Source organism: Medicago sativa, chromosome 4 (genome assembly GCF_051527215.1).
Source record: "Medicago sativa cultivar Bolivia chromosome 4, Bolivia_mono, whole genome shotgun sequence".
NCBI classification, from domain to species: Eukaryota; Viridiplantae; Streptophyta; class Magnoliopsida; order Fabales; family Fabaceae; genus Medicago; species Medicago sativa.
The window spans coordinates 12,857,129-12,874,169 of NC_140752.1; the positions used below are offsets into that span (position 1 = coordinate 12,857,129).

The window sequence follows — 17,041 nt, forward strand, 5'->3', positions numbered from 1 at the left end:
ATTGGTTCTAACAACCAAATTGCTTTATATCTACGAATCATAGGCCCAATTTTAGGGTCGTAGTCCTATAATGGCATATATATAGGATCCATACCAAGAGTGTTATTCAAGTTCAAATTTTGGATAGAACAATTTTTTTATCAAACTCTACTTATCTTTCCATAAAATTTCAGACAACCAGAAATCCTTTCTAACACTAGACATTAAAAAATTATAAATTTCAATAAGAAAAATGGTTACATATTTGTTTGAAATTCAATTTTCTTAAAACATAAATGTTTGTCTTGTAAAATATGGTTAACTAGTCAGGCCTAAGTTAGTGAAAGGCATATACTCCTAATGGAGCCAAAGAGCAACATTCTGCACCTCAGGGTCTTAAGCATAGCTGATGAGAGCCTAGCTAAGAAACCAAAACCATCCTTAAAATTTAATTATCTGAAACCAACTTGGTTGCTTCAGCAATGAAACTTCACCACGTGCTTTTTGATAAAAGGACCCAACATGAAAAAGCTGACAATTATTGTGGAGAAGGTAATGCATGTAGAAGAATTTAATGCGTGTTTTTTCATTGTAATGTGCATGCATTGAATTCAAATCAGAGTTTTTTTTTCCTTCATTTGAATTGAAATTCGAAAAACTTCTTTGCTGGGAAAGTATTGATTGAATGAATGATGGTTGTGTTCATATATGTACAAGAATTTACTCTAACATATTGAACATGTAGCATTTGTATGGAACATTAACAGAGAGACAACCTGGAAATAGGTCTAAATTATAATTCTGTTACTGCAGTGAGGCTAGTTGTTACCTATTCTCCACTAGGTTACCTATAGTTCACTATTGATCTTATGAATTTCACTAGTGATTATGCATTGAGCAAGCGACAATAGAACAGAGAAAATATAAGACAAAATGCAAGCCATGCTCAATTTTTCAATACAAAATAATAAACAATATATCAAACATGTAGAGGAAATACTTACTTTTATATAAACAACTCTGTAGTCAATTTCAAAATGAACTCCCTAAATCTGGCAACCAACACGATTTTGCAAAAGCTGTAGCAATGAAAGAAAATCCCAAGACCAGTTAGTAAATATAAGAATAACAAATAGAGAGGACTGCACAGAAATTTCGGCAACATAAGTAAATAATAAAAACATAACTATTATTATTATTTTTTTAGTAAAATGAACCCAAAAAAAATTAATCTAATAAAAACTAGTAACTATTAAAAATTATGTAGCAACAACTAACACAATTAAATAAACTATATTAAAAAGAAATGATGTAAGCTAAATAAGGTGAAATTTGATGTAAATAAATGAAAATGGTGTTCAACAGGAAAGTTGATTAAGTAAACTACCCTTCCATGCTTAATTGATTTTTCTAGCACATACATTTGCATTTTCTTTTTTGAGATAGTCAAGTTTATTGAAAGCAAGCATGTGCAAGACGCACACGGCTGCCAAGAGACAGATAACATACAAAGGTTCCATATATATGCGGACAAAACCTATAAACCCAACAACACTCTCAAATGAAACCATTGCTACAAACTACCAAGAGCCGACAAGAACAGGGCCGCTGCTGGCCCTATGGGAACAGGCAGCAACAAAACGCCCCTTGACAGCACAGGGAGGCAGCAACAACATGGAAAAACAACGCAATGCATCAGAAACAAAGACAGCTATATATTCCACCACCAAAACAGCTGGAAAGACCAACAAGACAGCAGGAACAGAACTGATAATACACACCAAAACAACCACATCAGCTACAACCCTCAACCTCTTTAAGACCGAAATTACCTCTTCAGATATCTTGTTTTTCTATAAGATGTTTGCAGAAATATTTGATCAACCATTGACATGTCCTTGATGTGTGTTTCGTGTTAAATTGCATTATTATCATCAATGTTTATATTAATGAAGAGGATCAAATATCCTATAGTTAAAAGTATAGGATTAGCTATATAAACTTTGGCTTTTGCATACATATAATATTACTAATTATTGTTATCGTATTCACAAGTCATTTTTGGCAACGTTGTTTAACAAAAGTCCTAACCCCACCTTAAAGGGTTCTGAAAGTTTTTGCCAGTTTAACTATAACTGTAATGTAAAAAGACTACACTAAACTAATGTTCATAAACGTGTTTAACTGCATGCAAGATAACTTTAGCATTTTCCTCAAATGTCAACTCCAAGTCTTTCTTTGTGCATCGAGGAAGTTTCTTTGTAATGAAAATGTCTCATCATTTTAGTGCTATATATAATAATATAAGGTGATTGAGTGGTTATAGAAATTTGAGGCAAAACTGAAAGTAACATAATATACATTCAATTCTCAAAAATGAAGCTGGGTTTGATATTAAGTTCCCTTTTTTATTTTGTGTTTTTAATGTTAATGCAATATAAAGGATGTAACGGTTGCTTAGAGAAAGAGAGAATAGGGCTGTTGGAGATCAAGCACTACTTCTTGTCACAACAGGACGAAGGAGATTCTTATAATATCAACGAATTGGGTTCATGGGTTGATGATAGAGATAGCAATTGTTGTTCTTGGGACAGAATCAAGTGTTCTAAAAGCTCTTCTGGTCACATAACTGAACTATTTCTCTATGACTTACTACAAGACTCTGGGACCTGTAATAATAAGATGTTAAACGTTTCAGTATTTGGTGAATTTGAAGAGTTACGCCTCCTCAGCTTGTCCAACACCGGGATTCTATGCTGGATTGGCAACCAAGGTATATATAATATTTCTTAAACAAATTTATAAAAACAATAATGCTAAAGCTAGTGAAATTTTTTCCACGATATGTTCCTTTTTCACTACTTAGACCAAACTTATAACCACAACTACCCCTTTTATTCCACCAATTCCATATTTTATATCTTACCACCATTTCACACATCAGCATCGTGATTTTTCACGACAAATTTCTTCGCACAGTATAGTAGAGCACTTATAAAAATTTAGTTGACTAATTTTGTTAATTCCACAATAACAGTATAATATGTGATGCAATTGCAATTGTTGAAATAAAGCAGTTGAAAAATACATTTTTCAATTATCAAAGACTGTGTAACCCAGACATTTGTTTTCGAGTGTTAACTTTGCATAGCTTTGCTTCTTTTGAAGGTTTTCCCATACTCAAAAAGTTGGAGACGTTAGACCTTTCATTAAACAATCTAACTAGTAGCATCTTGCCAAGATTGAATGGTTTAGTTGCTCTTAGAACTTTGAATCTCGATGATAATTTGATGCATAATAACTTTTCAGCTCAAGGTACGTTCAACAATATCTGTAATTTATTAGTTTCAAGCACCCATATTTTATCATGATCATACGACACTTAAATTAAAATAAAATAAAAAGTGAGTGCAAGTTTTTTTATTAAAATAATTAATAAATGAAACCTTTTAATTAGGGGAAAGAAATTGGAACAAAATTGAAACCTTTCGTATTGAAGAAACTTTCAATTTACTTCTTATAGTATAACACTATCTTCTTCTTATTTTTTTTTAAGCCAGAAAAGAAAATAGATAAAGAAAAACCAGGAAGTACAAGATTGGGGGGGCATGCACCTGACCCAAAAAACCACAAAAACAACCCGAGACGGGCGATACAACAATATAGTACATAAGTGGTATAAAAAACACAGCCCTAAACATTCACTAACACGGACAATCCAGCGAACCCACGTGTGAGCGCGAAACCGAATTGCAAAAAGACGTGGAGTGAGCATTCAGAGCATCAAATAGGCGTATGGATCGTCTGTCAACACAGAAACGATCCACGATCCAACAACTCCCTTCACAACGAAGCAAGCTAAAAGCCCTTTCGGGCCTATCCAACCAAATACGAACCGAAACACAGAGTCGCAAAGGTTTTGTCATCACACAATCCACCAACAACACATGAAAGTCGCGGCAAATACCATCCATAAGGTTCGATAAGACTACTACCGCCAACACGGTGCATCTACGAACCTGGCCCTTTCGAGCAACTTTAGGACAGAACCAAGATCCAAATCTCAAATCCAGGAAAAACCAGGTTCAAGATCAACAAATTAGGTCGAACAACCCTCCAACAATCTTCAGCTTCCTGTATCAAAAACGAAAACAAACAGAAACAGAAATAACGACAAAAAACAAACCGTCGCAAACCCACAAAACAAACAGCCCGCCGGCGGCAAAGATCCGGCGAAAGAGTACGGCTGGAACAACAAGATCTTCACCGGCGTGCAAAACTCGACGGAAAGGAAGGCCAAAACAGCAACCCACTAGATCTGAGAGACAAATCCAACGAGTCACACCAGGACCTCGAAAACTCACCAAGGTCGGCGGCAACAGAACCTCCGAGAAACCACCGTCGAGAATCCGAGAGAACTAGAAAAAGGGTGGTACGGAGGGCCTTCCACCACTCATCGCACCACTATCTTCAATTTAGTCACTAAACTATATAAATATAATAAATTGATGAATTTTGTATATTTTAAAAATTACTTATCCTCTATACATACATTTGAGAATAAACAAAATGAAACAATCCACATGGCATATCAAGATCAAATACAAAGGAAAAATTACATGTGGCAAAATGACAATGCAAAGTTGACTAACAATCATAATCAAATCACCATTTATGACAAACTTTTTTTTAATGACACCATTTATGATAAAAGAAAATGTTTAACTCAATAGTTTTGATTGTTAGTCAAAGAATCATAATCTCAATTGATTACATTGCTTCTTGCATATAATTTTTTTTGTCCGTCAATTTTTTTTGAAAATTAAAAACTAAAATTGAAATAGTCTTACAAACAAAATATTAAAAAAAGTAGAAACAATAAAATGGTCGTATTATAAAACAAAAATGACATGTTATTGTTTTTTAAGGAAAAAATGTCACGTTATTCAAAAAAGTTGAGCGAAAATGAAAAAAAAAGTACAACATTAATTGCATTTCATATATTTATCAGTGAAGAGTATAAAAAACACAATACAAATATTTGTCATTGATTTATATAAATAAATAAAAAACATGACAAATATTTGTCACTAATAAATTAAGAAAATTCACGGGACACATATTTAGCAATGAGACATAAAAATGAGAGACATGTATTTGTTCTTTGATACATAAAAAACACGAGACAAATATTGCCATTGATAAATATTAAAAAAATGGGACAACTATTAATCACTCATGCAAAAAAAAAAAAATCACGGGACTAATTTTTTTTTTTTACAAAAACAATCACGGGACAAAAATTTGTCATTGATAAATATCAAGAAAACACTAGACAAAAATTTATCAATAATTCATTTAAGAAAAAGAAGACAAATATTTGTAATTGGTGCATAAAAAAAGTATGAGACATGGACTAAAAATTATTTGTCAATAATAAACACATAACATATATTTTTCATTATAAATATAAAAAAAAACATAGGACAAAGACTTGTTATCGATAAATAAAAATTTATGGCTCAAATATTTTTCGTTGATAAAAATAAAATAAAAAACATTGTTAAAATATTAGTCATTAATAAATAAATAAATATGGGAGAAATATTTTTCATTGGAAAATCTAAAGAAAAAACAAGGGACAAATATTTGTGATTGATACATAAAAAAATACATATATTTTTGGTTAATATATATAAAAAAATAGAAATATATTTTTACTATGCATAAAAGCACAAGGCATATATCTATCATGATAAACGTAAAAAATACGGGACACATATTTGTCATTGCGGGAAAAAGAAAAAACACGGACATATTTAAAAAAATATAAGATAAATAAATTTCATTGATAAATAAAAATAATATATTTTTTCGATTGAAAATTAATAGCATATCACCCGTACATTGCACGGGTTAACACACTAGTTATATTTACATAACTTAAGGACTAAATTTAAGAGATTAATAGTATAAGGACTAAATGATTTATTCAATGTATATTACTATAACATTTTGTATTTGTTAAAGGGTTTTCGAGATCAAAGAAGTTAGAGGTCTTAAATCTTTTTGGTAATTCTCTAGACCGAAGCATCATAACAAATTTGCATGAATTCGCATCATTAAGGAGTTTGACACTGGGCTACAACAACTTTTATGGTTCTCCCTCTACTTTAGGCACGTATCTTAAAACATATATTTGTGATAAATGTGTTTTATTTTTATTTAGAACAAAAAATAAACATATTATGTTCTTGCAACAGATTTAACCAAATTTAGTCAACTAGAACTATTGGAATTGGCTGGTAATGAACTCACTGGTTCTCTTCATGTTGAAGGTACTTTTACCATTATCGTTGGTTCCACTAGTAGAAATTGAGGCATTCAAAATTTATTACCATTTATGGCAAAATAGTTATAGGAAAGTTTCTTCAATTCCACTTAGATATTTTAGCTTTGTTTGCAACTTTACAATCTAAATTAGAAATTATATTCTCAATAGAGGCTCGAAGAGCATGTAGAGCTATTAGACAATGTTTTGTCTAATAGCATGTAGAGCTTATTACCTATTCCCATTGGAGACGAAATAAGAGGGATTGTTATTGAGATGCAAGACCTGAACAAGCATTCTCTCTCTTAAAAAATTAATGCATGAATTCAATATTAAAAATGGATTGGAGTGAATGAATGTTTATTAGATATTTAAATTGAAAATGAAGTGAATATATGATGTGTACGCAAACGACCCACTTAAGCTAGTAAATATGTTTACAATCTCTAATCAAATTGAAGAAAATTAATAAAAAATGATTTTTTTTCCTTATCCTTATTCTACATTAAAAAAAAAAACTTCATAGAACAATTGTGACTATAAAATGACAAAATATATCATCCCAGCTACCTATAAAGAAAGGGAGGCCATGAAAATAAAATGAGATTACAAATTTGTGTTAGTGTTTGTGTGAGTGCATGACTTTAAAGAGAGGATTAGTGGTGAAATACTTGTAACGACTTTAACATATGGCTTATGAGGCAGTAAGATAATTAAGAACGTGATTTAGTTATAGCAAGGGTACGGGTTTACAGTTACACACCGTTTGAAAACTTGTGAAATCACTAAGCAACACCATGGTAAGTGGCGAATTTTCATTGGCACATTTTGAAGTGAAAATGCAAGTATTTTTAGACTAAAAACAATTCAATTTTTGTATGAGCCTAATGGAAAATTTTGGAGGGACCAAAAAGCCTAAGGAAAATTTTAGAGAGACTAAAATCAAATGTTGGTATATTTAGGGGGACTATTTACTTATTTAATCCTTAATTATATATGGGAGAGGGGAGGTCCATGCAATTTGCAATTAATTATATCCTTTTCTTTTAATGTGCAGATGTTCAAAATTTGAGAAACCTTAAAATGTTAAGTTTGCGGGATAATAACATGAATGGCTCAATTGAAGGTATTATCATCTTGAATCTTAAATTAAAATTAAAGTTGTGAAGGATATATAAACTTGACATAGTTAATTATGACAGGACTATGCAAGTTGAAGGATTTGGTAGAACTGGATATTGGTAATAACATGTTTGGTGCAAAACTTCCTGAGTGTTTAAGCAACTTAACAAACCTCAGAGTTCTTGACCTTAGCCATAATCTGTTCAGTGGAAACTTTTCATCCTTCATTAGCAACCTCACATCCCTAACATACTTATCCCTCTATGGAAATTACATGCAAGGATCATTTTCACTGAGCACTTTGGCTAATCACTCCAATCTTCAGCATCTATATATTTCATCTAAAAACAGTATTGGAGTACACATTGAAACTGAAAAAACAAAGTGTTTTCCTAAATTTCAACTGAAGTCACTCATTCTTAGAAATTGCAACCTAAACATGGACAAAGGAAGCGCCATTCCTACTTTTCTTTCTTATCAAGATAATTTGATACTGATGGACCTCTCTAGCAACAATATTGTTGGCTCACTCCCAAGTTGGTTGATAAATAATGATGGCATACAATATTTGGATCTATCAGACAACAATTTTAGTGGTTTACTTCCAGAAGATATATTCCTTCCTAGTGTTAAGTATTTGAACTTTTCATGGAATAGCTTTGAAGGAAATATACCTTCATCAATTGGTAAGATGAAAAATCTTGAGCACTTGGACCTCTCTCATAATAATTTCTCGGGTGAGTTACCTAAACAACTGGCCACAGATTGCGATAATTTACAATACTTGATTCTCTCCAACAACTCTCTACGTGGGAATATTCCTAAATTTGTGAGTATGGAAGTCTTATTTCTCAATAATAACAACTTTAGTGGAGCACTTGAAGATGTTTTGGGAAACAATACAGGATTAGAAATATTATGCATATCCAATAACTCGATCACAGGCACAATTCCTAGTTCAATTGGGATGTTTTTTAACATGATTGTCCTTCTTATGTCTGAAAATCAATTAGAAGGTGAGATCCCTATTGAGATTTCCAACATGTCTAGACTCCGAATTATGGATCTTTCTCAAAACAAGTTAATTGGAGCAATCCCAAAGTTCACAGCTGGATCTCTGAGGTTCATGTATTTACAACAGAATGATCTCTCTGGATTTATACCATTTGAATTCTCTAAAGGCTCAAAATTACAACTTCTAGATTTGAGGGAGAACAAACTTTCAGGTAAAATTCCAATCTGGATGGATAAGCTCTCAGAGTTAAGGGTTCTTTTCTTAGGAGGGAACAATTTTGAAGGAGAAATTCCAATTCAATTGTGTTGGTTAAAAAAGATCGACATAATGGATCTATCACGGAACTTGCTTAATGCTTCAATACCATCTTGCTTCCAAAATATGTCATTTGGAATGAGACAATATGCTGATGATGATGACGGTCCTATTTTTGAATTCTCAATGTACATAGTTCCTACATATTTTTCCTTCGATGCTAGTTTGTTCATTCGACCTCCATGGATTGGAAATTCGTTGAAAGAAGATCTAAAATTTGAAGTGGAGTTTAGAACAAAGCACAATGAATACTTTTACAAGGGTAAAGTTCTAGAGAATATGACTGGATTGGATTTATCATGCAATAAGCTAACAGGTGTCATCCCTTCTCAAATTGGAGACCTACAACAAATTAAAGCCTTGAACCTATCACATAATCACTTATCAGGTCCTCTTCCAATTACTTTTTCAAATCTTACCCAAATAGAGAGTCTTGACTTATCATACAATAACTTGAGTGGTGAGGTACCTTCTCAACTAACTAAGTTGAACGGTTTATCAACCTTCAATGTGTCATACAACAACTTCTCTGGAACACCACCTGGTATAGGACAGTTTGCAACCTTCCTTGAGGACAGCTACAGAGGTAATCCCGGTCTTTGTGGACCACTCCTCGACCGAAAGTGTGAAGGTGACAAGTCTTCACCATCATCACAATCCAATGACAATGAAGAAGAGGAAACAAATGTGGACATGATAACATTTTATTGGAGTTTCACAGCATCTTATATAACAATACTATTGGCCTTCATAACAGTCTTGTGCATCAATCCACGTTGGCGTATGGCCTGGTTTTATTACATCAGTAAGTTTATGCGTAGATTTTTTCCAACTTTTCCATTGTATTGAAGAGTGTTTGTAGTACCTGTTGAAACTTTATGTGGAGTCTCAAATATTTGGATATTGTAATTTTTATATTTACCATTAATTTTAGACAGTTGATGCTGGACATGATTTTAAGCTCTTTTTATTTTTTCATTGTTTTTTGTGTGATGTACTTGTCTGCAGTTGTTTGATTTGAAGCTATTGAATTTGTTATTGTTTTTTTTTTTTATCTTCATATTAATGCATAATCAATTAGCTAACTGTATACATTTGTCATAGAATATCAAAATTATGCAGACTCAGAAATATTGAAGACTTCATATGAACTTAATATCAATCATATTTTTATTCATATAGTTATAATGTAATAAGAAAAATGTGTACGTCATGTTTAATAAAATTGTAATCATTTTCCTAAGTTTAAACAACATAATTCTTGCCAGTTTCTCTTACATGGTCACACAAAGAAGCAAAATTTGAACAAGGAAAAAAAGAGAGAGCAAGCTAGAGATAAAACATGTATTTTAACCCTTAAGAGGCAGTATTTTTTAAGGGAGTGTCCATAGTTCTATTTTTTAGAAAATTTTAGTACCAAAGAGAAGAAATTCATTTTCTGTGTGGCTTGGGTTGCAATGGGTTAATTTTTGCACAACTGTTCCCGACCAGATACAACCCTTATACTCTATTTTTTCAGAGATTTTAATCCGTTTGGATCTGACCGTTTCACCTGAATAGTAGTCGGTTTTAACGGGTTGTAGGTTTTGGCTCATCCCTTATACGGATCTTGTCATGTATGTTAATAGTCTCATTGAAATGTGGTTGTACTTGTACACTTGTACTAGTTATTTATGTTATCAATTATCTTAGTACTAAGTATGAGAATGATTTTAGTTTATTGTAACACGTATTATTATTATTATTATCAAATCTCTTATTATTTGTGGTTTCTTTCCTCCTTTTGTATTGAAACCATGTTGTTGAATACAATAGCAGCGATTTCCAATTAAGTTGCATACAACTTCTGTTACCATCTTTGTCGTCATAGCATATCCAAGAGTTCCTCAAATAGCTCTGAGACATGTTTCAAAGATCCATCAAATGAATTCCTCTAATACCTCAAATGTCAACGTATCTTACTTTGTTTATATCCATGAGGTTACAATTAGCTGTTGAACCAGGGTGCAGAACAATGACAGAGGTATATGACATTGATTAACATGTTTAAGCATTTTCTTGAGATCTGTCTGATTTAATGAACAGAATGGCTTTTCTAGGGCGAATTGAGCATGGTAAGAGTGGAAGGTTATGCATCTTTCTACTATGTCCATTGGCCGTCACTTATTGGAATAGCTTCATATATTTCAGTCATGGACACACTGATATATGTGCACACATTATAGTTGAATAATTTCAATTAGTAACAAATGTAAAAGATTAATTCCATTTATTGGTGCAAAAATTGAAATACTCCTTGATGAGCTGTTATAATCAGTGTGAAGCACACACTGATGGGGAATATTTGAAGCTAAAATGCTTCAGTGTTCATGTATAGTATAACTGCCAAATATGGTCTATGCAGGTATCCTAACGTGGCACAAGATGGAGATATTGGATTGTGCCGAGGATTTGTGATCTTATATTTCTACTCGATTACGTTTCCTTGGATTCCAATAGTTGATATTTAAATGACATCTTGCTGAAAATTAAGTACATAAAATCCTGTTTAAAGCTGGTTTCCTTTTCTAAGATTGCTAATCTCAATCCACTAAGTAAGAACTCACAATCACATCACAACTTGGATATATTTATCTACTAATGGGTAATTTGTTTTACTTATAAGTAGATTGTGAGAAAGAGTTTCAATGGAAAACCGCAATAAACTAAAGAAACACCCATAGTCAAAGATGGTGAACTTAGGGCTTATTGTTTTAGCCATTTTTTCTTTTGCTGAATTTTTTTGCAGTGTAAATGATGCAATAAAATTAGAGATTAAAGATGGTAAGCAGACAGTGTAAGGAATCCATACACACTCAACCAATCAAAATCCACAATTTTGACACATCATATTTTAATTTTAAAATTAATATATTTTTAAAAAATAACTAATAGAAAAGTCTGAATACATGATTATACGATGAATTCAGTAACCACATTTTGTTATCTTGGTTGGATGAAATTCAGTTCCCTGTTGCTGGTTTCCTCTCCTTTTTGGTATATTGTTTCTAGCTTGCGCTTGCATAAAAAAATCGGCATAGGAGCAGAGCCTTCCTTAATTTGAATAAGAAAAAAACTTCCTCAAACAACACAAAATCCAATTTTGAATTCAGCTTTTGAAAATGGCATCAGGTAATAAACTAATAATCATATCAATTTACATATAACTCTAAGGCAGATCCTTTTGCTTTTTGGGTGGCTATCTTTTGTGATTATTTAGGCTTACTTGTGCAGCGTGGTTACAATCTTCAATTTCTGGCCGAGCTTGAAGTTTTGTTCCGATTTTTTATCGGCCTTGTTAAGTCTGGTCTGCTGTTATTGGGTGTCTTTTAATGGTATGGGTAGTTTTGTTTTTCACTTTCTTGTTGCTAGTAGCAAGTGTTGGCCTTTTTGCGTGCCTAGAATGTTTGGCTTAAGTGTTGTTTTATCTTGTGGGAGGCCATGTTGTTCTAGTTTTGGTAGATAGTTTAATTCCTCTCTTTTCCTTTTTGGACTTCTCTATTGTAATCCTTTTTCGTTTGAGGAACCGGTTCATGAAATATATTAAAACTTGCATCTTGTTGTTACACTAGTTTTCTTATAATTTTCCTATATTCAAAATTTTGATCTTTAACATCGGACTAAACATCTCTGTACTTTTTAATTATCAAATGTGCTTGTAAAACCTTTGATACTTAAACAAAATTTGAATGTGCTCGTTTCAGATCCAGAAAAGACATCAAATTTGTGCGGCATAGACAATATATCATATGGAAGTACACTTTCAAAAATATTTGTCATGTTTTTGAAGTCATAAAGATGAACTCTTAATTGTGTACCCTCTTAATTGTGTGGCCTGTAACGCAGAAGATGAGGACAGTTTTCACTTGTTTTTTTGTTGTCCGAAAGCAATTAATATATGGAACGCAAGTGGACTTTGGAATATTATTGATCCGCTAATAACTCAGTGCGGAGGATGTTATGTTCGCAGTTCTGCAGCAAGCCAACAGCAATCAGGAAACGGATAACAGAAACAAACAGCAGCATTTTGGAGCATGCGAATCACTTGTTGGAGGATTGGCAGTATGCGAATGGCAGGAAGCTTGGACATGCTACTGGTTCAGTAAATAATAATATCAGAAACGATATGACATCAACACATCAAGCATAGGGAATCACAGAGCAATGGTGGCAGAAACCGGCAAAAGGAAGGTTAAAGAGCAACGTCGATGCATCATTCTCTAACTCCTGTAACAAAGTGCGTATAGGAATATGTATCCGGGATGACGAGTGAAGTTATGTGTTATCCAGAACTATGTGGCTTACACTGTTATGCACCGTGGAAATAGACGAAGCTCTAGGACTCTACCACACCATTATATGGATAAAGGATTTGCAATTGGCGAATGTTGATTTCACAGTGGACTCGAAGATAGTTGATTCGAAGTGGAGACATTACCGAATTTGGTGTTATTATGGATGTATCCATTTACGTCATTCTTTTTTAACAAACTCACATGTGTCAGATCTCGAGCTAGCTCCCAAATTTATATTAATATACAATCTTGTATTAACGACTTAATATCTAATGAAATGCTATATGCATATTTTCCTAAAGATGAACTCGTTATGTTATTTAATTAATGGATCAATTTGGAATGGAAAATTTAAATCATTTGGTCAATAGAAGATATTGATACGTTATATCATGGGAGGTTAAAGGTTTTTTTTTTTTTTTTTAATGATTCTACAGTATCATTGTTTTGATTTATAATGATAGTTGAAAGGAAGAAGCTGGAAAAAGTTTGAATTCATTGACCAGGTGGAAGTAAATGGAATTACACGAATTACAAATTTATTGTTCACACAAGAATACTAATCAAGTAGTCAAGCTGAACAGAAGTAGGTGTGTGGTCCTTAATTGAGCCGTTATTACATAGGTTTGATGATGCGCCGGAGATAATATTTCATGTGTTGGAACATGCAGCAGCGTCGTAAGATGAATTTTTTGCCACGACTTTATGGAGCATTTGGAAGAGTAGTAGAAATCTTAATTTGTGGCAGCAGGTGAGGTGACAGAAAATAACATAAGTGTGGTTGAAAGAGCTAAACACTTGATAAGAAGCAGCTGCAAGGACCTGCACAGCTAGAATCAGATGTTAAGATAGTTGGAAGTTATGTGGAGTTAGTTAAGGTACTTCGACTAGAGTTAGTAATCAACTATAGTTAGTTGATAATTAAAGGCCAAATACCACTTTTGGTCCTTTTAGTTTGACAGAATTCCCAAGTTGGTCCTTTAAGTTTCGAAAGTTTCAATTAAGTCCTTTTAGTTTGACAGAATTCCAAAATTAGTCCTTTAAGTTTCGAAAGTTTCAATTAAGTCCTTTTAGTTTAACAGAATTCCCAAATTAGTCCTTTAAGTTTCAAAAGTTTCAAACTAAAAGGACCTATTTGAAACTTTTGAAACGGTGACGGTGAAATAGTTTATCAACTAACAAAACAAGAGAGCTGACAAACACCATTGTATCTTGTGTTATACCCTAATTTTGGACCTAAAAATACTTATTCAATTCTTTTTTTTTTCTTGCATTATAAGTCATTTGAACTGTCTCTGATCAATTGCATCTTTCCCTGCATTTTATTTCAATGTTATTTGCAAAATTCACATAAAAGGGTATTTTAGTCATTTCCTGCATTCAACTCATTTTAATCTTTGAAAATTGTTTGAGTCTTTTAAATTGGTTTGTATAAGTCCTTGTTTCAATCTCATGTCAAAATTCATTTCAAAAAATATCAGTTGAGTCATTTTTTTAGTCAGTTTAGCCCCTAGGGGCATTTTAGTCATTTCCCATGTTAAAATTTCTTTCAGTCTTTTAAAAATTTGTTTGAGTCTTTTCATTTGATTTGAATGAGTCTCTGTTTCATTCTATGTCAAAATCCATTTTAAAAATTGCATTTGAAGTCATTCTTATGCCAGTTTTGCCCCTAGGGGCATTTTGGTCATTTCAAGTTTCAAAACTCTGTTCAAATCCTAAAAATTGTCTCTGAGTCTTTTAATTTTGCTTGTATGAGTCTTTGATTCAATCCCTGTTAAAAATCCACTTTTATATTTGTATCTGAGTCATTTTCAGTCCTTTTAGCCCCAGGGGCATTTTGGTCATTTCACACGAAATTTCGGCAGAGAGAGGTTACTTTGAAGTACCTCATTTAGGCCATGGGTTCATTTTAGTCCGTTTTGTCAAATTTTAGTCGTTTCACTTTACGTTTATTTCAAATTACGTTTTTTAATTCAATTTTATTACCTTTTTCATTCTAAGTCCCAAATTTCCAAAAATTTTGCATTTTGGTCCCTATCCTAGTCTCAAATATTTTTTAGTCCTTTATTTCGAAAATTCTTGTTTTTTAAGTTTTTTAAATTTGCAGAATAATTTCTTTAAATTTGCAGATTGGCCCTTTAGTTTTAAGAATTTGCAGATTGGTCCTTTTGTCCAAATTTTGTCCAGATCATCATTCCATAACACGTGTCAGCTCATTACTGGGTCTCAGGCACAGGTGTCAGCCTATAAAAGGCCTCAATCATTGCAGAACCATTCACTTCACGCCAACTCATCCAAAAATCATCACAAACACATTTCAGTTTCTCTCACTTCACCAAAACAGATCAAACCCAGAAAGTTCAAGAACAGCTTGAAGATTCAACGAATCTTCAAACCCTAACCGATTCAGTTACACTTCCAAACAACAAATTCATCACCAAATCCTTCAGTTTTTTTGCCAAATTCAACATCACGAAACCATTACATTCATCAAAATCACTTCAATTTCACAAAGAAATTAGCAAAATCACGCGCAAACCCTAAGAAATTTCCAGAATCATCAATTGAGCAACACCGAAGTGGATTTCGTGCTAGTTCTCAGAGATTCTTCGAAGAATCATCATCATCGAACTGTGAGGACTGCAATTCAAGTGCAAATCCAGTGGATTCACACGATCACAGTCAAAGAGAGGGAGAAGAAGAAGAATCGAAGGTTTTCTCAAGGATTTCGTTCGAACCTCCATTAAATCCAGGTATATTCAAAGAATCTTCTCGTCTGCACTATTAAATCATCATCGAAGACTCAAGATTGAAAATAAACGGTGAATCGAAGTGAGAACTTCGAAGAAATTCAAAGAAAAATTCGAAACGAAACCCTAATTCGAAAAATCATGAAGATTCACCGTTTGTTTTTCAAATACGAGTTCAATTCCATAATCAGGGAAGAAAATCGAGTAGGTTAGGGTTTCGTTTCATGAAAGTTGAAAATATAGAACCGAACGATACAATCCTAGATCTGCTTCGATCTAAGCTCGTTTTCAAGAAAACGTTTTCAGAATCATAAAAAGGAGGGAAAGAGCTTTAAGAAGATGTGCTTGTTTTTTAGATCGGAGAAGGTTGAAGCTCCGACGCGGCGGCGCCACCATGGGCCACCACGTCGGAAGTGGAGTGTCTCGTCGGAGAAGAGAGAGTCATTTGCAGACTCTCTCTCTCTAAGTCTTTGTTTAGTGAGAGAAAGGGAATGGGAAAGTGAACCTTGAACCGGTTCAAGGCCTTATATAGGCCACTGAACCGGTTCAACCCATGGTTCCACCCTGACCCGTCCTTAGGCCCAGTTCCTTACCTGTCTGCTGGTTTTGCTATATCCACCCCCCCATTCCTGCATGTTCTTGTTTTTTTTGATATTCACACCTCTGTTTGCTCAATCTTCTCATAAAAAATCCTAGAATTTTTCTTATGTGTTCTTGATATTTTCCTTAACATTTGTGTGACTTTTTTTTTTGTGCTAAAGCCTGAGGAAAATATTTGAAGCATTTTCTTTGCTATTTTTTTTAGAATTAGTGATTTTCTTGCACTTTTAGCCTAAAAATCCTTTAAAAAATTCCTAAAAAAATTCCTATGTGTTCTTAACTATTTTCTTGATATTTTTGTGATATTTTCATATATTGAATCTTGGTTAAAAAGTGTGTGATATTTTTCTTGACAATTGTTTACTATTTTGGTTAAAAATTGTGAAATTTTATATGTTTTTGTGTCTTAAAAATGCTTTAAAAATCCTAAAAATTTGCATACACATTTCTTGATAACTTTGTAGTGTTCTTGTGATAATTTTGCATATTAAAGATTGGTGAACATAATGTGGCTAATTTTCCTACTATTTTGTGATATTTTGTGCTAAAAAAAAATAAATGAAAATTTGATTGATTTTAATCCAAATTGCTTGAT

General features: G+C 32.9%; 2 protein-coding genes across 2 annotated transcripts in view; both read left to right on the forward strand.

Annotated features, from left to right (window-relative positions):
- Positions 1 to 2,335: 2,335 nt before the first annotated feature.
- On the forward strand, positions 2,336 to 9,708 carry LOC146926431 (receptor-like protein 1). Its single transcript, XM_085758779.1, has 6 exons — positions 2,336 to 2,752; positions 3,148 to 3,294; positions 6,010 to 6,156; positions 6,243 to 6,317; positions 7,368 to 7,436; positions 7,513 to 9,708. The coding sequence occupies exons 1-6, from the start codon at positions 2,356 to 2,358 to the stop codon at positions 9,609 to 9,611; spliced, it is 2,934 nt and encodes a 977-aa protein (XP_085614905.1). The 5' UTR covers positions 2,336 to 2,355; the 3' UTR covers positions 9,612 to 9,708.
- Positions 9,709 to 11,923: 2,215 nt separating this feature from the next.
- Positions 11,924 to 17,041, forward strand: part of LOC146926432 (putative receptor-like protein 8) — a 29,820-nt gene continuing 24,702 nt past the window's right edge. Inside the window, exons 1-2 of the mRNA XM_085706909.1 lie at positions 11,924 to 11,933; positions 12,022 to 12,108. Of these exons, the coding sequence (XP_085563035.1) occupies positions 11,924 to 11,933; positions 12,022 to 12,108 (97 nt within the window). The remainder of the gene's footprint in view (positions 11,934 to 12,021; positions 12,109 to 17,041) is intronic.